The sequence below is a fragment of the Gymnodraco acuticeps genome, unplaced genomic scaffold, assembly GCF_902827175.1.
Source record: "Gymnodraco acuticeps unplaced genomic scaffold, fGymAcu1.1, whole genome shotgun sequence".
Classification (NCBI taxonomy): domain Eukaryota; kingdom Metazoa; phylum Chordata; class Actinopteri; order Perciformes; family Bathydraconidae; genus Gymnodraco; species Gymnodraco acuticeps.
In genome coordinates this window covers 139,864-166,972 of record NW_022990165.1, presented here as the reverse complement: position 1 = coordinate 166,972, position 27,109 = coordinate 139,864, and the positions used below count along the sequence as shown (strand labels likewise).

The 27,109-nt window shown below is 40.6% G+C and overlaps 1 protein-coding gene across 1 annotated transcript in view; it reads left to right on the top strand.

Moving 5' to 3' along the window:
* The window catches only part of myo1d (myosin 1D), a 120,853-nt gene that overhangs the window by 48,587 nt on the left and 45,157 nt on the right, over nt 1–27,109 (top strand). The window contains exons 12-20 of the mRNA XM_034217540.1: nt 3,817–3,887; nt 7,501–7,575; nt 8,279–8,411; nt 8,538–8,704; nt 11,966–12,173; nt 24,116–24,339; nt 25,034–25,172; nt 26,334–26,438; nt 26,618–26,731. Of these exons, the coding sequence (XP_034073431.1) occupies nt 3,817–3,887; nt 7,501–7,575; nt 8,279–8,411; nt 8,538–8,704; nt 11,966–12,173; nt 24,116–24,339; nt 25,034–25,172; nt 26,334–26,438; nt 26,618–26,731 (1,236 nt within the window). The remainder of the gene's footprint in view (nt 1–3,816; nt 3,888–7,500; nt 7,576–8,278; nt 8,412–8,537; nt 8,705–11,965; nt 12,174–24,115; nt 24,340–25,033; nt 25,173–26,333; nt 26,439–26,617; nt 26,732–27,109) is intronic.

Here is a 27,109-nt window from a genome sequence, read left to right as displayed (position 1 = left end):
AGTCCAGCTTTCTAGCCAACTGGCTTTCAATGGACAGCATGGCAATACTGCAAAGCATTATGGGGGGACAGGGCTGCTGAGCCTAGAGATGGATCTGTTGGTCCTGGCACCGGTGGAAGGGACAACTGATTTAGTATGAATAGCTGCTAAAAATGTACCTGCATTTATTAAATGCCAGCTAAAAGAGGAGTGAAATGAAAAACCTCAGCATTTTCTGTGAAGATATTAACAGTAGTTAATGTCAGCAAAACATTACAATTATTATTTACAATGGACTAAGCTTAGCTAACAGACTAATTTCCACCACTCATGGACCACACCCACCTTTTCTTTTGAAAAACTGGGTGACATACTCTCGCCCTTTAGTCCCTCTCTCTTGTCTTTCTCTCCTTTCTTTTCTTTTTTGAAAGCCTGACTTTGTTAGTCAACATCGTACACACGTACACTGAACAAAAATATAAATGCAACACTTTTGTTTTTGCTCCATTTTTCATGAGATGAACTCAAAGATCTAAAACACTTTCTATATACACAAAATAACCATTTATCTCAAATATTGTTCACAAATCTGAAAAGATCTGTGATAGTGAGCACTTCTCCTTTGCCGAGATAATCCATCCCACCTCACAGGTGTGGCATATCAAGATGCTGATTAGACAGCATGATTATTGCACAGGTGTGCCTTAGGCTGGCCACAATAAAAGGCCACTCTGAAATGTTCAGTTTTATCACACAGCACAATGCCACAGATGTCGCAAGTTTTGAGGGAGCGTGCAATTGGCATGCTGACAGCAGGAATGTCCACCAGAGCTGTTGCCCGTGAATTGAATGTTCATTTCTCTACCATAAGCCGTCTCCAAAGGCGTTTCAGAGAATTTGGCAGTACATCCAACCGGCCTCACAACCGCAGACCACGTGTAACCACACCAGCCCAGGACCTCCACATCCAGCATGTTCACCTCCAAGATCGTCTGAGACCAGCCACTCGGACAGCTGCTGCAACAATCGGTTTGCATAACCAAAGAATTTCTGCACAAACTGTCAGAAACCGTCTCAGGGAAGCTCATCTGCATGCTCGTCGTCCTCATCGGGGTCTCGACCTGACTCTGGTTCGTCGTCGTAACCGACTTGAGTGGGCAAATGCTCACATTCGATGGCGTCTGGCACGTTGGAGAGGTGTTCTCTTCACGGATGAATCCCGGTTTTCACTGTTCAGGGCAGATGGCAGACAGCGTGTGTGGCGTCGTGTGGGTGAGCGGTTCTCTGATGTCAATGTTGTGAATCGAGTGGCCCATGGTGGTGGTGGGGTTATGGTACGGGCAGGCGTATGTTATGGACGACGAACACAGGTGCATTTTATTGATGGCATTGTGAATGCACAGAGATACCGTGACGAGATCCTGAGGCCCATTGTTGTGCCATTCATCCACGACCATCACCTCATGTTGCAGCATGATAATGCACGGCCCCATGTTGCAAGGATCTGTACACAATTCCTGGAGGCTGAAAACATCCCAGTTCTTGCATGGCCAGCATACTCACCGGACATGTCACCCATTGAGCATGTTTGGGATGCTCTGGATCGGCGTATACGACAGCGTGTTCCAGTTCCTGCCAATATCCAGCAACTTGGCACAGCCATTGAAGAGGAGTGGACCAACATTCCACAGGCCACAATCAACAACCTGATCAACTCTATGCGAAGGAGATGTGTTGCACTGCGTGAGGCAAATGGTGGTCACACCAGATACTGACTGGTTTTCGGACCAGTGAAATGAATCATAGGTTTAGTGATTACATTATCAATGTAACGTTATATTAATGTTAATTGTTGATGATTGATGAAAGGTTACTTGAATTTTTTTTCTTAATGTTCTTAAAATGTTTGGGGCCCCTGTCAGTCACGGGCCCTTAGAATCGTCCTAACTTTTCACCCCCTTACGGCGCCCCTGGGTGTGAACGCAGTCCGAGACCTCTGAAGTGAACTAAACAACCGGACTCTGGGCAGTTCACACCTTCATGCCGATCCAGATCCCTTCGCTTCGCGTCGGGCTCCTGATCAGCCTGTCGGTGTTCTTTTCCCCATAATGACCGCGTCGCTGCACATTATCCCTTACATATGATTTATATAGAGTCATTATTCATTTGTTTTAAAGCAGGAGGCGCAAACGCTTGCCTCGGGGAGGGAGAAAAAGAGCCACAGCGGAGAATAAACAGAAGGGCAACCATGGCAACCATGCGCGGAAGTCTTCTTCGCTGCTTTTGTGGCAGAGTACAGCGCCCCTTACAGGCCTGGCATATGTACTACAGCGTCTCCAGCGCTTTCGAGCGGCAATGGCCGGCCATGGCCCAACCTCTCATAGGTGGAGAATTGACCACTAAGCGGAGCACCCCTTTTGTCACGTAGAAAATAATTCAAATCTTGATCAGTCTGTATCAGATCCGTTACAGCCCCTTTTTTTTTGTTGGAGATTTGGGCAGTGGCGATTGGCGAACCATCAGGGCCTTCAAGGTATTCAGAGAATACCCTGGAACACTCAGATAAAACAAACAAAAAATCGATTTAATTATATAAATAAAATGTAATAAAATGTATATTAAATGAGAATCGTATCTGTGTTGTTGATCTGTAATATTACAGTGTTACATTGATTTGTTTGTCCTTCTCAGACCATGCTCTACGTATTTCAGTAGTTTTGTGTTAGAAAAGAAAGCAACCAATCAGATCTTGTTCTGGGTCTCTGGATAGAATATCCTTCAACCAAGGCAGCGCCATATAGATAGCTATTATATTGCTCTGAACCAAGGTATTCTACATCCTTGATAGAATGCCCTGGCCGTTGCACTGAATGAGAGCGTACGTTTGGACTGACAGTTTGATCAACCAATCATATATTGATTTGTAGCCAATGGGCGTATTCTTTCCGAGTTTCCCTCGGTTCCAGGGTATTCTAGAAGGCCCGCTAGTTAACTGGCTCGAGACAGAGGATCAGATAAATGCGACGAAGCAATTCATGCCGTTTTATTGTTTTTTAAGTTGAAATGACAAGTGCAACAGGTGAAGATGATGTTGTTGCGGAATTGTTGTGAGTACCCTTTTCAAGACGACAATTCAGTGAAAAGACGGACATTATAATGCCGCGGCGGGGTGTGTGTGTGTGTCTACAGAAGGTCCAGTTGTGATAGACACAGTTCGTCACTGGATTTGGGTATGGAGGAAAAGAGAGAGGGTTGTGTTTTCTGACACTTGCTGAGTTCCCTGGAACACCGTGACCGGGGACACATATTCATGTATAAAAGATGTACAAGAGTGCATTTTGCATGATAGGTCCCCTTTAAATAAGATGTTATGCATAATCATGACATTCATACAAGAAAGCTCAAAACAGCATGCGCAGGCTCTAAGGTAATACTTTGGAAACTTGTGTAAATTATTCATAGATCTGTCTAAGTATGGAAGTACCTTTTTATCTACAGCACATAAACAATACTATTGACGTAACTTTAATGGTCAACATTTAGAAACCAGATGTAGTTTCTCGTCCTTTATTAATCATACAGTAAAAGGAAGTTTGCTGGAAGATGCGTCATATTTATATGTATTTATTTATTATAAATTACATTCATGGTTGGACATTATTCAGTTCGAAGTGATCAGTACAAGACAACATCAGGCAAAGGAGGAACGTTTTTGAAAAAGCAGAACAAGTGAAAAAAATGTGTTGTTAAGTATACAGTATCTCTTTGCTCTTTTCATACTTTATTCTGAGATGCTTTATAATAGCTAACTCACTCTCTTTGTCTGTCTCTTTGCAGCTCTCACCCACGGACAAGAGTCTGGAGTTTGACCGCGACTTCCGCATCCGCCATTACGCAGGAGATGTGGTGTAAGTGTCTCTCAGTTTGATCTATTCCGTAAAAGCTTTTAACTGTGATCCATGCTCTTTTCCTACATCCATACCCCTTTGAATTTCTCCACGAACTGCCTACTGAAATCACAGTCATGTAATTTGGCAGCAGAGAGCACATGGGAGTTTGGCTTCCTAATTCAACTTGATGTTTTTTTGGGGATGTGGGAGAACCACTCATTCACAAAAATATTTGTTTTCAAAAGGATGGTTTTGAAAAAACTCTTTACCCTCAGTATACCGTGACTTCATCGTTTGCTGTAGTTACAGTTGCATTATAGCACAAGTAAGTAGTAAGACACACTTTTGGTGGAACACGGTTTTTCCAACAGATGTTTTAAAAATTGTGTTTTAAAATGCTTACTTGAAGTCTGAAGTAGTATATACTGAATACATTCTATCAAAGCATCAACATTTTAGAAGCAAACCATTTCTGCCATAGGTATAAACAACATCAAAACTCCTACTTCCCTCATGGTAAGAGTTTTACAAAAGCATGGGTCGGTGTGTGGATGATGTTTCTATAATTGATTTATGTTGTATTTTTAGGGCTGTCAGTCGATTAAAATATTTAATCGCGATTAATCGCATGATTGTCCATAGTTAATCGCGATTAATCGCAAATTAATCGCACATTTTTTATCTGTTCTAAATGTAGCTTAGAGGAATATTTTTCAAGTTTTTAATACTCTTATCAACATATGAGTGGACAAATATGCTTTATGCTAATGTTTATTATCATTTGAACAATGACAAATATTCTCATGAATATTAAACACAACAACCTCTGAACATTACAAATATTCGCCTCAATTCAACCTGGAACCTCTCGTACAATAATACAATACTGTGTGTGTGTGTGTGTGTGTGTGTGTGTGTGTGTGTGTGTGTGTGTGTGTGTGTGTGTGTGTGTGTGTGTGTGTGTGTGTGTGTGTGTGTGTGTGTGTGTGTGTGTGTGTGTGTGTGTGTGTGTGTGTGTGTGTGTGGTGTGTGTGTGTGTGTGTGTGTGTGTGTGTGTGTGTGTGTGTGTGTGTGTGTGTGTGTGTGTGTGTGTGTGTGTGTGTGTGTGTGTGTGTGTGTGTGTGAATATGTGTGTGTGTGTGTGTGTTGTGTGTGTGTGTGTGTGTGTGTGTGTGTGTGTGTTTGGAACCTCTGTGCACATTCAAGGCATCTGCTCGACCGGGAGCCTGCCTGGACGCTGCAATCATGTTGCGCACTATCCGAGCTGAGTGTGCTGACTTTTCGTACAATGTCCCACTGTCTGGCTTCCTGCCATAAAGTCAAGTGCTCGGCGCAGTTGTGGCGAAATGTCGCTCCTCTGTTTTCATTTAAACAGCTCCTTATATCCGTTAGCGCAGCTAGCTAGCACCAGATGCTAACAACAACAATGCACGTAAGGTCTCTCTCTCGCTCGCTCGGGCCACACATACACACACTCTCCCGGTCCTCCCAATAGCCAGTCGGTGCCTGCCGGTGAGCGTGGAAGCAGGAGCGGGGCTGTCAGCATCAGCTTGAAGATGGTATTTTAAACTCGATGCGTTCTGAAACTACGGGGCGGCCGAGGAAAAAAAATACACATCGCGTTAAAATAATTAGTGCCGTTAATTTTTTTTTTGCGTTAACGCGTTATTAACGCCCTAATTTATGTATATATTTATTTTATTTTTGTTTGAAAGAAATGAAACTTTGTAACATGTTGAAATGCTTAATGTAGAGTCATCCTAGTGCACACACATGTGACAAAAATAGGTTGGCATTTTATTCTGAACAGTAGCAATAAAACACAATTGAATTTCATTCAAATGACCACCATCAATGCCAACAATTGGCCCCCACTTAATATTCACAACTGGAGCACACATGCAAACATTTTAACATCATCTTCATAGCAGGCTGTCTCCCAAAATGACAGCACCACTTCCCAATGCCCCAAAGTACTTGGGTACCATTCAAATGAATAAATAACACACGATAAGCCTCCAAAAAGGGCTCTGGGAAACGTGTTGAGCCCATTTGTGAGGGCCAGTGTCTGCTGCCCAGGGGAGGACTCAGCCAGAGGAGCCTGACTGGCAGCGTGATTAATCCCTGAGCTACTTATAGCAGGCAGAGGGCTGCTCACAACACACAGCATGGGCTGCTGCAGCTCTGCTTTTATAGCTTAACAGCACACATTAACGTTTACAGGAGGCTGTAAGGTCCAACTTATATTTAGATTCACGGAAACCACAATTTACACATCCAGTGGCCACTTTATTAGGTGTAGTTGCACCTGGACAAGAAGTGCACTTGTTAATGCCAGACGTCAGAATCTACTGTAATACCACATTTTCAATAGATGGTACGGCATGCAGCTATACTGAACTTGATTCTTTTTTAAAATCTTTTTCGACATGCAAAAGTTAAGGAAAGCACATGATATTGTATGTTTTGTTCCACCTCAGTGGAAGTTCCAAGCGAGTTTAGACAGTATTAGGGGGTGAAGTTAAAACACTGCAGACCAATTATTGGTCAGAGAAATGCACCAATGCAACACAGGACAATACGTTCCTTTGTAACGCAGCGTGTTACCAGTTGTAGATGGTGTCACAACATTTCATGCCTCATCACCCTGGTAGGGTACTGCATTGAAAAACAATAAATAAATACCTCTTCCTCAAAATGAGTCGTGCAAAGCAGAGCCTTACCATGAAGTGGAAACACAGCTTAAGTCACTTTGACTTTGCAAGGATTTTTGGTAGGGTTTGAGTGTCTCAGAAACTCTTCCGAGATGTCCTCGGATTTTCACGTACAACGGTCTTCAGAGGAGAAATCAGGGGAGAATAGCCTGACCAGACCCGTTTAAGTTGACCGGAAGGCGACGGTAACTCAAAAAGCATGGCAGCAGTACAACATCTGTGAACACACAACACATTAAACCTGGAAGTGATGGACTACAGCCGCTGAAGACCACCACCAGTTCCTCTCCTTTCAAATAAGAAAAGCAATGCTACAGTCTGAACTAACTGGAAACAATTGTTGCCTTGTTTGGTGAATTTCAAAATGTTCTTTATTGGTCTTATGGTGAAGAAGAAATGTTCTTGGCACACCCTTAATACCAATCAAGCCTTATTTTAAAATGCACAGCCTACCCTGAGTTTTGTTGCTTGCCATGTGCACCCCTTTAATGGACATTTTACAACAGTCGTAATGCACCACGCAGTGAATAACGTCTCACAGGTACATCTTATCTCAATCTGATTCCACCACTGAGTTCAAGGTACTCCAATGGCCTCCATAGCCACTAGATCTCAATATGATAAGGCAGCACTTTTAGTTGTGTTGCAGGAGATTCACAGCATGAATGAGCAGCCGTCAAATCTCCAGCAGATGTGTAATGCTATCACCTCAGTACGGACAAAATAAACATTTACGGTTGTTCTGGTAGCAGGATTGGAAAAATGTACCTAAAAAGTGGCCAAGTGTAAATAAAAAGATAATCTATAGATAGAATAAGGTCAAAATAATCATAATAGTAATGCTGTTACTTGTCGGAACAATAAGCAAGACATGTGTTTTTGCGAACATTTATTCACCTGCCTCCCTCTCTCCACAGGTACTCAGTGGTGGGCTTCATTGATAAGAACAAAGACACTCTGTTCCAGGATTTCAAGAGGCTGCTGTACAACAGGTGACACACTCAAAAAACACACACAGAGTAATACACGCCTCTTCAATCACCTCTGCACACTTTATTCTCTGTATTCCTGGCAGCACTGTACATGACTATGCTCTGGAACGAACAGTGCAGCACAAGTACAACTAATCTCCTTTCAGCAGGCTTATATCCTGCTCCTCTCCCTGGTGTTTTTCCTCCGCTGAATATAAATGTGAGGTCTAGTAACTGACCTGACCTGTCTAATGTGCATTTTATGATACTCTTTACTCCTAAGGAGACAATGTGGATAGCAGCCAAAAATGTTTTAACGTGGGTGCTAATAGCCTAATGGGAACACCTACAGTATTTGGGTTGGTGCTGTATTAAGAGTCTACATTTTTAAAACCAAGGGAATATATTATATTAATGAACTATTGCAGTGCTAGTTTTACGTTAACAATACACTCACATTTTGTCTCCATTTTTGGCGATGTATCTCCTTCTTGCATGTTGTTGTCTGACATAAACTCGTCACTTAGAACACAATTTTTGTCCGACTTTAGGATACACATTTTAATCTTAATAGGTTTTAACCACATTGATAATAATCAGAGAAACAATCTTAGTGGCAGCGTACATCAGTAGAGAAACACTGATTATTTCTTTATTTTGTTGCTCAATGCTCATTAAAGTGTTTTAATATCTACTTATACAACTCTTCCTTTCATGTTCACAGTTCTAACCCAGTACTGAAGGGCATGTGGCCTGAAGGCAAACTGAGAATCAATGAGGTCACCAAACGGCCACTAACTGCTGCAACGCTCTTCAAAAACTCCATGATCATGTTGGTGGAGAACCTGGCCTGCAAGGTGAGCAGTCTGGATGATTAATCACATTTTAAAATAGCATGCCTGAGAGTTTCAGCACAAAGTCTTGAATGATGGATCAGAAATAAAACATGTTCAGTTAGTTATTAACACCATTTCCCACTCTAGGAACCCTACTATGTGCGCTGCATCAAGCCCAACGAGGTGAAGTCGCCGCTCCTGTTCGAGCAGGAGCGCTGCCGCCACCAGGTGGAGTACCTCGGGCTGCTGGAGAACGTCAGAGTGCGGCGTGCCGGCTTCGCCTACAGACAGACCTACCCTCGCTTCCTACAGAGGTACCTGCCACATATTAATCACTCTTAGCACCTTGGACATGTGATAAACCTTGTTTCTGTGATATATAACATGCTTTTATTTTTGTTATAACTTGACAAGCTGCAACTGCAAATCATTTATTCATCGGTTGATCTGCTGATTCTTTTTTTTTTTTTATTAATTTGTCAATAAAACGTTGAGAAACGACCATTTAAAATCACCAGAGCCCATACTGACATCTTCAAATTCCTCGATTACTGCATTCAACCTGACAGTACAAAACCCAAATTGATTAACATTACTATCATAAATGACAGAGAAAAGACAAATCCTCACATTTTGGAGTTCATTTCAAAAAGTGTTTGACATTTTCCTTGAAAGATTACCTTGTTTTGTAAAACTTTTACCCAGGACTTGCCTTGCTGTCAGGCCTTTGAGGAAAAGCTACAAATGATTCACATATTTCATAATGTTAGGGTTGTGATTTGAAGTTTGAATGGGTGCTCTGGGACTAAGTTTGAAATGTGGGGAGAAGACGTGACTGAGTAACACCTCTTCCCTCACCACACACACTCTGATCAGACATGCTGAATCCCTGAAGCTGTCCACTCTGCCGCCGTGAAGGATTCCATCTGACAGTTCCTAACTGTGGGGTGTAACATGTGTTGTGTAACTCCAATCAGCTCGCATCCAATCTAATCTCACAGCTAATCAGTTAAATCTCCAGCAGCCATCATAAAAAGACCTTTTTAGTAGTTTGTCAGCTTGCTACAAGCATAATATGACTGTCCTCTGACCTTGAATTAAAAGCTGTCTGCACTCTAATTACTAGGAAAATACTTTGCTGTGAAATATTTTCAATGTGCTGCAAAAATTACCCTGATTTAATGTGTTGTCGCAAACCCCTAGTAGTCAATGACTTGCGTCAACATCTCATGTTTTATTCAGAAAGACGCCTGACATGAAAAGTCTGTTTGCATAGCAATTAGCACTAATTTGGTTGCAAGCCGAGTGCTGAGAATGGAGTTCTTAGGTCAATGCCAATATTGATATTTAGGAGTTACAAAAATCAGGGCCAATATTTTAAATGTTGTCACTGAAACACGTAATATAAACAGGGTTCCTTCCTTTTGAAAGATGAACTGGACGTGACATTAAAACATACCAGAAAAACAACAGCAAACATAACATTAAACAGAATGATTAATAACCAATTAGATGAGTTGATATTAACAGATGAGACTTGAATTTATAAAACTTTAAAAAAGTTAAATAATTTCATAATATAACACATTTTTATAAATAAAGGCAATTCAAGGTGCTTTAGATAATGCACTAGAACAAACAGGAAATACAGCATTTAACAGGCAGACACCATATGAGTATATACAAGTTAGCTCAACGGGTATCTGTACTGAATTACTTTGAAATGTACTTATTTAATATACTTTTCATGTTCAAGAAGTTTTTCATCCAACTAATCATTTATTGGTTGTTCATTCAAAGGGTCCTTTTTATGCTCTTTTTCGGGTTCATATATGTATTTTGTGCCTCGAAATGTTATTCTAATACAATATTTAATGGAGGATTGCTCTTGTGTTAGAGTACTGTAACAGTGTGGTTATTGTACTTTTAATTAAAGTATCTGATACACTTCATCCCAAACTGATATTCTGGGAGCTTTCCCAGCCCCGGGATGCAAAACTCCATGCTGCACGTGTTGTCTCGTTTAGACTCTAATCTTCACATTTGGAAAATAAATCCCCCTCTTGATATCTTCAATTGTGAACCTGTAGTTTTGCACACAATATGTTTCATAGGACATTCTGTCTCGATAGAGGCTAATATAAAAGGGAAGCAGAAGTTAAAGAGTGAGGACAGATGTCAAACAGATCAGGGTTAGGCTTTAGAGACTATAAATGAACAGACAAAATGTCACCTCATGTCTCCCTGCAGAGGATGAGTGGCAGTGACTCTGATGTCAATGCACGAGTTTTGTAAAATGTAGTGAGTGGAGCTTTCCAGGTCTATTATATTAGACCTGGAAAGCTCCACTCACTACATTTGACAAAACTCATCACTCTCTCCATGTTCCTATGCCCTCGTAGTGAGGGTGGTTGTGGATGCAGGATTAGGCAATGAGTCTTTTGCATCAAATGCTAACAAGCTAATACATTCGTAAATAAAACGTTTTCCTCTTGAGATGTTTACTGTCAAAACAACTCACACAAATGACAGAAACCTTGCTTTTGTTTAATGCATACTAATAAAGAAGGGATTTTGATTGCAACTTTGTGCTGTTTTGAAAAATGCATTTTATAATTCATCAGTGTATAATTGAATTTAGACCAAATGCTTCCACAGGACCTTACAATCCAAACTCTGATCGTTCAAAGAAGGTATATGAAGTCTCATATTTCCATCCAATTATAGCAGTGAAAAGAGCGTAATTTGACTCTTACCCCATGTAGGTACACTATACAGTAATTACTCCCCTTGTTCATGTCTTGGAGCAGCTGTGGCATCCAGCCACAGTTTCACGCTCACATAGCCATTAAGAAGATCTGTACAGCTTCAGCTTTCTTTCTTGAGATATAATATGATGTGAGGGGAAATAAAACACAGAGGACAAACACAAAATATTCAATTACAAAGAATCTGCGCAGTGTCTAGATTTTAAATGGTACTGTATCAGTATCATTTCTTCCTCGCTGACAGTGTTTGTATGTTTTTATTTTGTATTAACAGAGTAAAAAGCAATACAAGTTTATTAGTGCAACTATTGCTCTGTGAGGTAAATGATAGCATTAGCACAAATACAATGTTGACATGCTGATGTTAGCATGCTAACATCTTCTAATTAGCACTAAGCACAAAGTAGCTAAATGCTAATGCTGATGTTAATATCATCAGTTTTGCAGGTCATATACCAAAGACACATTTGATCTGTGGATGGTGCTGGATGATAATTGAAGGGATGAACACTTTTCTGACAATTTATCATAAGGGGAACATGAATGTGATTACCAAATGTTATTGTCATCTAACTAATATTTGTTGAGATATTCTATTAAAAAAGAAAAAGTTAACTTCAGGGTAACATCAAGTAAAATCAGGATCCCCAAGGTCTGGAGGTTGGGGAACATTTATATATGTGTACTGTTTGCAGAGTGGTAACAAGATGATTGAGTGTAGAAGGATCTACGCAATCGAAATAACCATTTATTTTTTCTTTTGTTGAGCGATACACTTCTGACACGACCTCTGTGTCCCTCCTCCAGATACAAGATGATCTCAGAGTTTACGTGGCCAAACCATGACTTGCCCTCCGACAAAGAGGCCGTGAAGAAGCTCATGCAGGGGTGTGGATTCGACCACGACGCGGCCTACGGCAAAACCAAGGTCTTCATCCGCACTCCACGTACGCTCTTCAGCCTGGAGGAGCAGCGTGTGGAAATGGTCCAGAGGATCGTCCTCTTCCTCCAGAAGGTGAGACCACCTCATATTCTCTTATGAAGCCCGATACTGATATGACAGCTTCAAACTGCAAATGACTGATGCAGTATCGCTCTGAGCTCATGGGAAATGCAGAATTTAGGAAATGTGTTTCTACTTATATATCAAAAGCATTAAGAAGCTTCTGATTCATTAAATGTCTCCCTTTTTTTAAAACATGGTTATCCTCTCCCTGATTTTCCCTTCAATTTAAACCAGGGAACCAAATTAACAACATCCTTTTTTATAGCTCTCATTGAAATTCACCAGCCCTGGCTATGCATATGAATAACCTTGGAGACTAGAACAACTCTACTCAACTCTTTACACAAGTTTTACAGGCGCTGAGGTATTTTTGGAGCTGATATAATCCTGTATTATTATCGGTGGAATGTTATATCTCTCATGGCGAATGTCTCTGCCTCTCCTTCTTTCTGATTTTCTCCCACGCAGCTCCTGTAAAGTTGTTATGTAGGATAAGTTGAATTTAAATAAGAAAATGCTCTTTGTAAGTGATTTAAAAAGCTGCAGAGTAATCCTAACATCATCATCCCAAATCAGTTGATGTCCTTGGTTTGACGCCCATTAGGTTAAGCACTCAGACTTCACCTGTTGTGAAAGGATTGTAAATATGAATGGACTAGATAACCTGAGCATATTTTCATTTAAACTAGTAACTGTCAGTGTGGTTAAAGTACAGCAGGACTGTGTTTATTGTATTAATTAGAACAACTGACTAATTCTGATGAAATGTATATATTTGTTTACATGACATCACTTACAGTAAATATGGCTACTGACTTCTATCCAACGTGACTTAAGATAAGCACATTTAACCTTTTTTAGGGAGAACTTAATGTTTACCATTTCATCTTCTCTTCTCATGCTCCGCGAGACTTGCATTTATGAATATCGAATCAGATTTCTTGTCCAGCCATTTGTAAACTGCTTTTTGGTTTAGAAGCACCAACATCCTGTTCAGCAAAACAGCAAGAATTTGAAAGAATGTGTTTAGGCCACGGAATAAACAACGAAGATCTTAAATGATCTGCATTTTCATATTTCAACATTATATAAATATAATATGTATTTGTTGACAGTCCCCTTTGTGCCTGCTTGCATACTGCCCCCTCCCTTTTGTCTTTGCTCTCCAAAAATAGCTTTTTTTTAAAAGTGTAATCATCAAGTGTCCCAGTAAGGTGTTTAGGTTCTCAACTTTGGTGATTTGGAATCATGATCTTTTTTAATTTTGGTGGGATTTCTGGAAATGTTTACGAATCATACAAAGAATGATTTTTGAGATGATGGTACTTTTTCCTCTGAGCTAATATTGTGTTGGCTTGGGTGTGGCCACGTGCTGTGCATTTTCATACGAGTCCCCCGCTGGATGCTTGTTCTGCTATGAATATCTATCACTCTTTGTGTGTCTCTGTCTTCAGTATTTGGTAACCCCATCATGCATCAGTGGTACGACGACACCTTCAGGTGACAATGTCAGTGTCTCGGTGTGATTATGGTGCATGCTCTGAGATGTGTTGTACTGGCGTGCAGCGCAGACTTGTGTTACTTTGAATAGATGGAGAGAGTGGTTTGTAAACACAGTGTACGCTGTGCCTGCCTGTCACATTTGAAATGCAACACGCCTGGAAGCTTTAAAATGGCTGACTGACATGCAGTTTTTTCAAAAACATCAACGCTTGTGCATACATCATCTGCTGCGGCTCCTGAGCACTATATTCTACCCCCAGGACCCATAGGATTGACACTTTTTTAAACCATTATTATTTTAGAATCATGTTTGCACATTCCTCCACACTAAGTCTACCTTTTTCAGGGAGTATCTCCCAGCTCTCAGACATGAAAGGGTTTTCCAGCCAAATGAACTCCTGCAGCAGATTGATTGCTCCACCTTTGTATTGATCTGTGTGACCCGTTGCGGGCTCTTCACACGGACATGTTCCCCCACCTCTCCCTCAGGAGAATCCTATCTTGCATCTACCAGAATGAGCAGGCATCAATAACCAAGGGAAAGCCCAGAGGAATTTGCTGCTTTTCCACCAAAACAAACATCACAGCAGCAGCATGGTCTCAGGAGGCAGCGTGTTTAAGGCCAAACACAAAGTATAGCTTCTCACACATGCCATACTGTATATGCACTCACTGACCTGCATTCTTGCAAATGTCCAACAGGGGGCTTCTCCCCTGATGTAAACATTCAAATGTTTAACTGTTCTGTTGTGTTCAAAAGCTGTTACCGTTCATGGTGTTCGCGGGTACATTTTGACCCATGATTTATCTCAGTCCGAAACACTCAAAAATAATGACTATCATCCAATATTGTTTTAGCTACATCATAACTAACTTATTATGCATTCATAACCATACAATCCTGTTGTAATTTTATTTTATGGCCCCAAAACACATCACACCACCTATTTAAGTAAAACATGTGATTGAATTCACTCATTATATTTGCTATAGTGAAGACAGTGAATCATTACGTTATCTGACTATAATAGAATAATATTATACAATCTCCTCAAAAAAAGTTTTAAATGATTGTTACAGTGGATGAAGGAGGTGGGGTGTCTAAAGTCAAAGGTGAATCTTGATTGTGCCAAATTTGATCCCGAGTCACCCCCGACAATGCTGCAGGGTCTTCCCAGACCCAAACACCAAATGATACACTTTTTTAGAGACCTTCAGACTTGGCTAAAATTGTCTAAATAAGTTGTTCATTGTTTATATAGCTGTTGTGGAGGATATCATGAAGCCTTGTTCCGTTAAAAAAAACTAGAGCATGTTATTATATCATTTGAACTTGAAACGGGTCACGGGAGACCCGAATACAACATAAGGGTTAAGTCTACCAACAATTGACCCTACTTCTCAGTGGAATCATTTCCACAGTTTACATTCTTCTAAGGATTTTAAGGTCTCAATCGCTAGTTCCAAGTATTCTTCCATGTTTGTAAATTATGATCTTGTGATTGACAAGTTGCTTCCATGGTTTTGACAAGTGTGGGTGCCTTGTTTTAGTTTTCTGTTTCCCTTTTCATAGTGCATTACACCTCATGAAAGGCAATTGTGGTTGCCTAAACATTTCTTGTTTATGGCTCAGTTATACTTTACTCCACGCTATAGTCGCTTCTGGTTCCAAAAAGAGGCTTCAAAACTGTGTCAGTGACTCTGTCTACTTGCTAAATACTGCCTTTAGGTCCCTGACCCACAACATTAAATAGTGGTGTTACGGTAACACTGACTCCTATATCTATGTCTGAGTTGCTACGCCAAGCAATCCCCTTACCAGCACCTGGCACACCACACAGCCTTATGCCAGTTTGGGACCTGCAGTGCCAGGACTGTCAGCCTGTGACTGAAGCTCAGACACACTTCTTGACCCTCCGTCTGCCTCATGGATTAATAATAATACCACTTAGTTTGCCCCATCAAACAACAACAAAACCAGATTGAGAATGCACTCCCTTCCATAAAGACACATGGAGTTGCCCTTGTAGTGCCACTGTCCACTGCTTGTCTAAAAATAAAACACTGTCCTATTCAACCCGTTTATATTACCATAACCTCTCCTCCTTTGAGAAGGGGTGGAGTAGCTGGGGGCATGAGTGGATGAGTGTCCTTCACAGCTCCATTTAATTCTGCCATTCTCTCCTTCCTTCAATCACTTCTTCATGTTTATTCCTGATGCGCTATAGCCACGTTCAAATCTCTTAAAGCTCTCTAAATCATTGCCCCTTAAAGAACATATCAACAGGAAGAATGGCTGAAAAAAGGCACACAATCCAACATAAATACAGATGTTATAAATTATACATAAGCCACCCCCACCTTCGTTCTGTGTTCAAATGAATATTTCATAAATCCAAGCTCAGCCATCCACATCACGAGAAGTGTCGGCGCTTGTCAAAGTAGGTACGATGACGAGAAGATAACCCTCCCCCCCTCTCTCGCGTATTCTGAGCCGCCACCTTAATTGCTTTCCAAAGCTTTACATAGTCTCCCTGTAGCGGTGCGTTTAATATACATGGCGAGTGTCCTTTCACAGCGTGGCCACGTGGGGTTTTGTCTTAAAGGATAAAGAGCATTATTGTTTTTTGTGTTGTGTGTTTTTTGTAGAGTCTGACTGAAGTGCAAAGGGTGTATTCTGTGGGTATCTGCAGCCTTTTTGTGAGTAGCAGGATACTTAATGCGAGGCCAGCAGTGCTCTTTGCTGCTTAATGGTCCAGGACTGATCTGTCTCCGGCTACACCTCAGCAGAAACGTGATCTGTAATCCTCTGATCCCCCTCTGAACCTGCAGAGTTTAAGCTATCATCTCCTCCAAAGAACTTCAGTAAGAACACGGCCGCAGATCAGAGAGCGGCTTCACTTCTTTGTAACAATTATGCCACTGGATTTGAACAGAGGAAATGTGCTTCCTCTGTTCTGAGAGAAACTTGTGATGTGATGTTGAAACTAATATATATCTTTTTTAAATAATTAAATGAATAAATGTAAAAAATATATTTAAAAGAAAACATCATTATTGGGATGGCTCAGTGGTTAGAGCGGTAACTGCTTCCTAGTAGGCCGGTTCGAATCCATACCCGGCCGAACGATCAGGCAATGTCCTCTCCTCTGTCTCCACTTTTCAACTCTAAGAATCTCTTATAAAGGCCTTCTCTGGCCCAAAAAGACCTTAGGAAATGAACTAAAACATAATTCTAGTCATTTAAAGGGAGGAAACGTATGATTCTTTTAACGAACGATAAATCTGCTTGTTGGTGATAAAACCTTACACCTGAATGAATAATAAACAACACGGAGGATGAATAAATCCAGCAAGTATTCACAAATGAAGAAGCTGGACCTTTTTTTCATGATTAGCTATTCAAATAGTTACAGTTTGTTGGGTTCATATAGGGGTACTGAACACAGGTAGTGCTCTTCAGCAATGTTTAAAAGACTGGGTCCCTGGTTTGAATGGTATCCTGCAACATTTTAAAAGGTTTTCTTTCTTTTAATGCACATGTTCTACGAGGTACGAAATGCCTCAAGTGTACACACAATGCACTGTTGTCTAAAACTCAGAGTATAAATGTTCAGCCCTTCATTTTCTGTCTATCACCTTATCAATGAATCGACTGTTTCAGCTCATTTCTTAGTCATTCTTATTCTTAGTCATTAGGTAAAGCAGGACACTCAATACAGTGAATCATGTATAGACTGTATTGTGCAGCACTAATAATAATCTATAAACTAGCTATGCTGATATTTAGAAGCTTATATTGCATGTACATAATACTATGCGCAAGAGCTATACAGATTCTGCAATGACTACAGTAGCTCTTTTACTTTACGGATTTATAGGTGGGATAGTATTCTGTATTCATGCTTTACTTCCCCGTTGATGTTATTGTGCCATTCAAACATGTTTGTTTAGTGTTACTTCCAGCATGTACTGCTTACGATCGCACATTTTCCTCCAATCTATTTTGTCCAGTCTCCTCTAATTGATGGATGGGCGTCGAGAGCGTCGAGTCATCCAATGTCCCGTTCAATACTGTGCCTTCTCATTGCTGTTGATTGTTCAAGACCATTTTAAGCACATTCGTTTAACATTATTGAGAGTATTAGCCCAGCGCTAAGATTTTAAAGTGACATAACACCAGGCGTTATGATTAAAATACTCTTTGTATAGTGGGGCTAGTGTTACTGGTGAGTGTGCTTGGACTTTATTGATTTATGATAATGACTGCTGGCCCGTGCCTGGGCCCAATGTCTCCCTATGACAGGCTGTGGTCAGAGCACGTTGCAGCCTCGCTAATTTGTGTCCCATGCTCTGGATTCGACCCCCCCCCCCCCCCCCCTCTGCCCACCGCGTGCATCGAGCATGTCACTGGAAAAGCAGCTCAATATCCCCAGAGGATGTGGAAACTCAGCGGGCTGCAGTCGAGTGTGTCCACGCTGCAGACCGGCCTATCTGTCACTTCATGGAGGAATTATGTCATGCCTCCACCCCCAACTCCCTATAGGTGACATCAAGGTGAAGGATTGTTTTAGTGTTACAAGGCTCAACAATAATGCCTTCCTGGGGCGAGTAAAATTCCACGAGTAAATCCACCCTTTATCCCATCGTACACACGTCATTTCTTTCAAGATGATATTTATGCAGTTAGGAGCAAGTATGAGAGCAGGGCAGATACATCATGACCATGTCTTTTTTATAATAATAACTTATAAATAAAACAATTACCATAGGGGCAAGTTTACTTTGTGAAAAGCAGATTTCTAATGTTATCCAGATAAGAATGAACCCTATAAGAACTTTGAAATTGCCAACACTGCAGTTCAGGTAATGGCCTTTAATTAGACATGCAGTCCCAATACTTTTCAGATTCCAAAGATAGCCAGTAATAGGACTTTCTCTCTTTCTCTGCTCTGCTGAACATCCCAACCAACCCAGCTATCACCAGTTGTCCTGGCTCCGGTAATATATGAATGCTTTTACTCAGTGTGCATTTCAAAACCAGCCCCAGCAATCTGTCCCGCTTTATTGCGACAAAGGATTCCCGATCTGGATTTGATGAGCTTGTAAATCCCGGGGCCAGGGCGAGGGCAGGCTCCATGATGGCAGAGTCTCTAAAAGGATGATCAGATGGCTTTATTGGCCAGGAGAGTGAGGGGGCAGACCGTCAGGGGCCCTGTATTTGGCTTGATTTACGCCCATTCCCCCGAGTGTCGTCTTCATCAGCTCACCAGCGTCATCGCAGTCTGCTCCACTGGTTGAGAAGCACAAACTGTGTTTATGGTGTGTTTATGCGCCTGTGTGGGCGGCTGGATGGCTAACCTCTCCACCTGTCACACATCTTAATGAGGCTCCAAAGACAGCCGAGACATTTTATATCTGCTCTCATTGTTGCTTTATGGTCTTTTTATTTTTGTGCTCCAGCCCCAGTAGTTCACAGTGTAATTAGTGATGTGTTGCTTAGATCAACACAGTTGTTGATCTGGCAAAGGCCTGTGCACCATGTGGGTATGATCCTGGCAGCATCTTAACAAAGCTCTCACTGAAAATCCAATTTGGCTTCTTTTTGCTTTGTGTATCATATAAGCACATATGGGTTGGGACATTATGTCTGTGTGTGAATGGGATGAGTGTGGCAGAGGGAAGAGGAGTCATTCACTGCTTCAGATACACAGGAATTGGATGCATGTTTAAAACGGAACTTGTGACATGTTATGAGTTTTTTACAGATAAGATCTTTGGGAAAGACAGGTCTGGATTCTCATGCTTCACGGATGGTACTATTTCCCGAATTAGGAAGTCTATTTTCCGGCGCGCAGTGTGCGAACAACATGGAATATATATGTTGTATTGTATTAGTGCTAAACATTGATTGCTGTTTCTAAGTTGTTTTGACTTTCGAGAAGTCGAGAAGCACATTTTTCAGATTAATTCAGCAAAATGAGGGCAGCCCGGAAGGCCTACAGTATATCACAATGTTAACGAAAGGGAAACAAACATTTTGTTTCTGCCCTGTGATTCGTCGAAGGCTCTTCCTTACACCACGTTTCATAAAAGTTGGGCCTCCAGTTTTTTCGTAATCCTGCTAAAAATCAGACAAACCGAAAACATTAAACTCTTGTAGGTGATGAGACAAAAATCGATAGAATGCAAATAAGCAATTTCTTCAACAAGTTGAAATGGAGGTCAGGGATGCAAAAATACAAATCATACACAATTGCAAATCCATCGACATTGTAACCTGCTCAGCTCAACCTCTGCTTTCTATCACAATAAAGAAATAATGTAAACATGAACAATTCAGCTACTGACATAATGAAGATAAACACAAATCCTGTGGGCTTCACTTTGTAATTATAGCAAGATTCAGCCGAATAATACGACTCTCACATCTCTGTTATTATGCTAGTGCTAAATTGATTGCTAATACTATTCACGTCCTCCTGTGACACACGAACCCTGTTCCTCCTCATCAACTTACCAACTATCCATAACTTTAAATGTCCGCTCAGCATTATACAAATTGGATTTATTTCGGTGTCTGACTTCCCCACACAAATCACATTTTATTCAAGGTTTGCTACAGCTATATTTGTGTTGCATTACATTATACACTGTAGGTTATCAGCTATCCACTTTTGTTTTCAGTCACGCCTTAAAACAGGAAATTAGTTTTGAAAGTATGTGAGAAGAATCCTGGATGAAAGTGTAATAAAAAAGCCCAATATAAAAACAAGTTAAGTAAGGAGGAGCTCAAACACATAAAAGAGACAGTATGTTCACTCAAAAATAAAATGATGTATAAATCAGAATGGATGGATATTTCTACAACATGTCTATCTACTAACTTTAAATTGTTTTAATCCCAATGTAAATGCTCTCAAAGTCCAGCATTTACACCAGGGCCATGTTGACAGTTATATTGGAACCCGCCTGCTCTTGAAGCTCTGCCTAATTTGCCGTAACACTCTGAATTCTGTCTGGATTTAAATGAAAGTAGCTGTTAACCTCGCTCACAGAGAAAACTGATTTAGCTGAAGCCTGGGCTGACGGTAAAGCCCATTTATTCCTCTCATCATGTGGGAGAGTCAGCTCAGGGGTCGATTAGTGATGAATATGTAGTTGCTCCTTCCTTCTCACTGTCATCCATGAAGTATTAAAGAGAGAGCAGTGTGGGGGAAACGTCGCATAACGTCCTTTCTTTTCACAGGCACATCAAAAAGAACACAGTATTAGACAAGCTTATTTTGTTTCTGAATGGATGTCGGTTGCTTTGCATAAAAACAAAGAAATCAAAAAGAGCGTGTAGATATAAATGCAGTATGTGCTTTTGTTTGTAGGACGGAGCGCGATAAATAGAAAAAGGTGATATTAAAGCATGAACTAAAAGAACAGCCCTTTTATCAGCTGTAAGACAGTGTATGCTAAAATGTGTTTTTAAATAGATGTTTAGCTTTCGGAGTGGCTGAATATCCTCAAGGAGATGCTTCATCCTTAAGAATTGTGTGAAATTGAGTTGGAGCATATTTTTCAAGTGATAAATGAGGCAGAAAATGCAAACAGTGGGACTTTGGAAAAGGATAGAGCTATGCTATTACTGTCTTTTGTTGAATGATCTTTTTTTAACCCTTAGATGCACGAGTGACTGGACCCTACACTCTTCCATAAGTGGGTCTAAAAGGACCCGTATTAGAATAATATGTGTTTTTTGTCATTTTGGTTACGAAAAATCACGTTTTGAACATATTCCCAAAGATCTCCGCTATTCTGAGACCCTCACAGTATTCCAGTCCCTTTTCAAAACTCATCTCTTCTCCTCTTGTCTACTCATAGCCCCCCCCCAATCAATCCATGCCGGTTGATCAAGTGTGATAGACCTATACCCCCCACCCTAACCTTCCCTTATATTGTAAAGCAATTTTGACTCCTTGAAAAGCCCTATAAAAATATAATTTATTATTATTATTATTATACTGACAGGTATCAGATCTTGCTGTGTCAAATAATCTTCCTGAGAGGTGTCACTTGTGATGTAGTCTGTGTGGTCCACAGTGAATGTATTCCTGTCAGAATCAAAGGTTCCCAGAGGATGCCAGAGGAAATGCATGCGGGTCTTTTTTGACCCACTTATGGAAGCTTGGGGTAGTAATACAAAAACTACAATTTCTTAAGATGTCAATTTAAAATGTGAATGGCATGATATCCAAAACATGTTTTTTGGGAATAGCTGGAATATGAAATGATAAAAAATGTAATTACAAAGATACTTCAAGAAAACCACCTCACCGGGTCCAAAAAGACCCACTTATGCATCTAAGGGTTAAGGTCTCTTCTTAAAAATGATGCGCATATTATTCTCAGAAGAGTAGAGATGATTTATACCAGATTTAGCAATTAGCTAATTTCTCGCAGTCTAATCTGCAGTCCCTGTAAAGGCACATGCTTTAAACACTTTCCTTTACACAATTGTTAACACGGTTCAAAACATGGATCAAAATACTGTATAAATACCAGTACATTTATCAACTTTAGAAGTACAATTAATGTCCAATAAAACACTTAAATCACTGTCAAAATAATGTTGGCAATACTTTTTCTGTGACCGTTTAGGTTTAACGTCTCAAGGTCTCAAAGCATATTCCAATGCTTTTAGCTGTAAATGAAAAATCCGTTTGTGCAAACACAGACATGTTTAAGTCTGTGCTTAATGCAGATCATCTAATTCTACTCTTATAGTAAAATAACGTTTACTTTCTCTTATACAACATTTTCTGTCAATAAAGTTTAAAATAACAATATCTAAAATAATAAGAAATCATTTATAAAAAATGCCGTAAAGGGATGTCTTAGATAAATGGTCTTAGAACATGATTAAAAAAAGTTTAGGGTTTAAAAAGAATCCAGATTAAACTGTCTTTATCTGAGTGACACGGTGACACGCCTGGCAAGAAGATGAAATGGCTGACTGGCCTTCTTGCTTTGATCTCAGTGTGATTCGGCTGTCCTCGTTCATGTTCAGAATAAATGCTGTCGAATCAGTTCTTTGGGAAGCATTCAGTTATGTCTCCAGTGTACTCCATATCAAATTTCTTTAGTTAAAAAGTGACGCTTCAAGTTATAACAGAATGCCATAGTGCAACTTGCAGACACGTGTGCGGCTGAAATGGTTGCATCATCTTAAAGGATATGAATACAAATGCTGCTTCCATATCCCAGCAGTGCATGACTTATCTCCTTATTTGCCAATTATTACTGCAGCAGTCTCATCAGGTGAACCCGCCTCCTCCACAGTTTTATTATGCAAATGCAGGAAATCCTTTTCTGTGTCTTGGGCCACCCCCACACTTTGAAGGATTACATATGCATGATCTCCATTATTACTTTGTATTACACTTCTATTATATTTGGGAGTGAGCCTATTTTGCAGTACTGCCTTTCATTTGGGACTGTGATGCTCAAACACTAATTATTGAGGATTATTTAGGTTCCATGTAGGAAAACAAATGTAAACATAGTGGAGGAGTTGTGGGAATGTGTGTGTAAGAAAGGGAGAGAACATACAGCAATAGGGGAGCATATGGTGGTGACTGTAGTGAGGGGGAATCAGGAGTTATGGTTCCCTGGGGACCCACTTACATCTATTATTCATGTTTTAAAGGGTCGGATAGCCTCTCAACCTATGTTTAGTTACAGCCAGGCTTGGGGGTCCTTATTTAAGCCCTTGTTTACGTCTGAACCCATGTTTATTCAAACAGTGAATTACAAAAAAACATGTAGGAATAAATAAGTTCTAATTATGAGCGAAGAAAGAACAATTTATTTGTGCATTTCTAAGTTAAGACACTGGCAGTATGACGGGTTGACGCACATTCATATATTAGCTTTAACAGCATAATCTATATTTAGATTTTAATGCACAGGTCGTACTTTTTTATGATGAGCTTTTCACCACCGGAGCAGAAGAGCTTTAAATAGACCAAGTATTGGATATTCTAGATTCAGCACTTCTAAATGTCCCCTCATAATATATGTATTAGTTAAGATCATCCAGTACTAAAGGGGATATTTCTTTGGCACATTAAGGTCAGTTTAAGGAATTGTGTGTAGAAGTGTAAGCCTTCTTATTAACTGTAAGTTCATATGCTGATTTTCTTTCAGTCAGAATACCTCCAAGCATTGCAGGTACACAACGACTTACGTTAACAAAAAACATGGCTGTGTCAAACTGATTTTTTCATGCAAATGTACACACAACTCTTAGCAGAGCAGTTTCCGTTCATAAATAATTTAAACAGTGGAAGGAGAAGACGCATGAGGTAAAGGCTCCATTACCACATTTAATTTTTAATGCACAATATTTTTGAAGTTGTAGTTAAATAGATTGTCATGATGTTAATCTGTGTCTCCAGGTGTGGAGGGGCACCATAGCCAGGATGCGGTACCGGCGAATGAGAGCGGCCCTCGTCATCCTGCGGGCGTACCGACGCTACAAGGTGAAGTCGTACATCCGTGAGGTCAACCGGCGCTTCAAAAATGTCCGATCCATGAAGGATCATGGCAGGCACGTGAAGTGGCCAACGCCCCCCAAAGTCCTGCGCAAGTTTGAAGAGGCCCTTAGGAGCATCTATAACAGGTACACTTCTTACATAAGATTACTTCCTCTATTCTGTATATCTGCTGCCTTTTCAAGATTCTAGAAAAAGGTTATTACTTATATTTGTTGCTAATTTGTATCTTTTACAGAACTCATGTAAACAGTTTGCAATACAAGAGAATTGACCCTAAACATAAAGTAAATCTGTAGTTAAATGTTTAAAAATGCATCCATACTGAATGATGTTCTTCAAAACAAAGGCAGATAATGAACCCTATATATATTGCTTCCTTTTGAAGAAAACCGTTTTCTTGAATAGCCTCAACAAAAACTGGATTTGACCCTAACTGCAGGAGAGAGCGCATGGCCTCCAGTGCTTTCTCCCATCCAGATGAGACCGTTTGAAGCAACTTACACATGTTTCCTTCTGCTTTGGGCTCACACTGGGCATTGATTTTCTTCCTCCATCAAACACACATCACTGCCTTCATCTCAATGTCTGTTGGTTTGCTTTTTTCAATTGAAGCAAGGCACAGTATAGAGAATGATGTTGCCTGTCAGTATGTGTGAGTGAAAGGCCAATAACTGGACTACAGCTGGGGTCTGCTGCAGTCCTGCCCCATCGCCCCGCTGACCCACATATCAAGGCCCAGTGCTGCAGTCGCAACGAAGAGAGTCGATATTTCTCTGCTCTTACTTCTCTCTGTGTGTGTTTGGATGTGTTTACCTCCAGGTGGTGGGCATGGACCCTGATCAAAGGCCTTTCTCCAGAAGAGACCCTGCAGGTGAGGGCTAAGGTAGCCAGTCTGGAGGCCCTGAAGGGACACAGGGCCGACCTGGGGCTACAGAGAGCCTGGGAAGGAAACTACCTGGTGAGTAGGTGGGAGGAAGTACAGTTATGTACAGTTGTAATATGTTTAAAGAAGAAAACTAAACACAAGAACAGAGAAAGCTTGAGAGAATAAACCATGACAACACATGAAAGGCTGCAACAAGCTCAATGCTGAATTCACATACGGACTATCCCATTCCTGAGTTGGGAAGCTGTTATCCAGACTTTGGTTTGTTTATGAGCTGTAATATGGAAACAACATATACACTACAAAGAACATGTTGATTTGATATCCGAGTTGTTGTTTCAACCTAAGGGAGATTTGATCAGTGAGTTAAGTGAATCCTATTTGGGACCTAATACATTTCATGAATGCAGTACAAATGCCCTATCTTTCAATGCAAATGAAAGTGAATCATCATTTCCAAGTAGTTTTTCTGTAGTCTGAGTCAGTCAGACAAATAAATGCAGCCGAGATTTGCTTATGCGTGTTTGTTTTTTAATGTAGGCTTGTGTTTCGTGTTACTGTGTAGCATGCATGGGCTGTTACTCACTGGTATTGTGCTTTTAAAATCTATATTAGGGCTGCGTGTCAAACATCAATAAGTCTTTGGTAACTCGTGAAATGTTGTCATCAAATATCTGCTATTAAAACCATTTGTTACCAGTTGCCAGGCAACCAGTGGAGAGTCCAGGAAGTCACTGCTCCTAGCCAACAAATAGTCTGCGACATAGACCAAAGTAAATGAGCAAATTGTCCCACTGCAGTTTGTTCAGGTTAAACAAACAAGGTGCAATAATAGATGAAGGATTATTTTTGTATTTAGACAGAGCCTAGCATGTAGTTCCCCATGTTCCAGCCTTATTGCTCAGCCAAACAAACCTGCTTCATATTTACTATACTTCCAAAAAGCATATTCCCCATAATATTGCATTTTTTAAGTTGCATGGGATTCGAAAAATGTATAAATTGAAAAAGTTTGGTAGAAGATATTAGATTTATAGCTGCGCTGTTCAGCTGAAACACAACGGCAACGTCAGTGTAGTAGAGCCGCCTGCTGAGTGCAGCTTTACAGTCTGTATAAAAAAGGATAAATGTCCCAACAACCTCATTTCATTTGATGAATACTATACTGTCTTCGAATACTTTAAGATTAGACGAGTGTTCTAACAAGTTTTCTGTGTCTTTCTTGTCCGACAGAAGCGAGACAGCCCTGACATCGCCTCATCCTTCACACTGGTTTCAAGCGAGCTGCAGCGGAAAGACAAATTCATGAGAGTGTTGTTCTCCTGCAACGTGCGCAAGGTAGGAGCCTTTAGAGTATTTATCCTCTAGTAACCACATGCACACACAGTCCCAACATGCATCTGTCTGTACAAACAAACAAACCCAACGGCTCGGGGTTGGAGCCATCGCCCTGCAGGGTGTTTGTATGTGCGCTCTCATCCTGTGGGGTGACTAATGAGATGCTTTGTGTTTCTCAGATCAACCGTTTCCACAAGGCGGAGGACCGGGCTGTGCTCCTCACTGACCGCCACCTGTACAAGATGGACCCCCTGAAGCAGTACAAGCCCATGAAGAGCATCCCCCTCTACAACGTACGGCACACTCCACTCCTTAATCAGCACCCTTTATCACAAACACATTAGACACAGGCGTAATAGGATTTAGGTGCAGATTACAAAAGAAGATTAATATAATGGCTGAATACAAGAGATATCTTCTAGGTGCAATTCAATAAAGCATATCGTTTACATTTATAAGTTCAGGATGAGAATGGCTAATGCTGAATTTGTTTTGATTTTAATTATATTACATGTTACACACTTGAAATTCAAATGGCTCAAATCCTATTTCCTCAACATCCTTTAACCAAACATAGTCTTGTTGTGATTCACCTAAAATGTAACCTTATTCGTATATGTATCCCTATACGAATAAGAAAGACATGAATAATGTGAATGAAGTACAAAAAA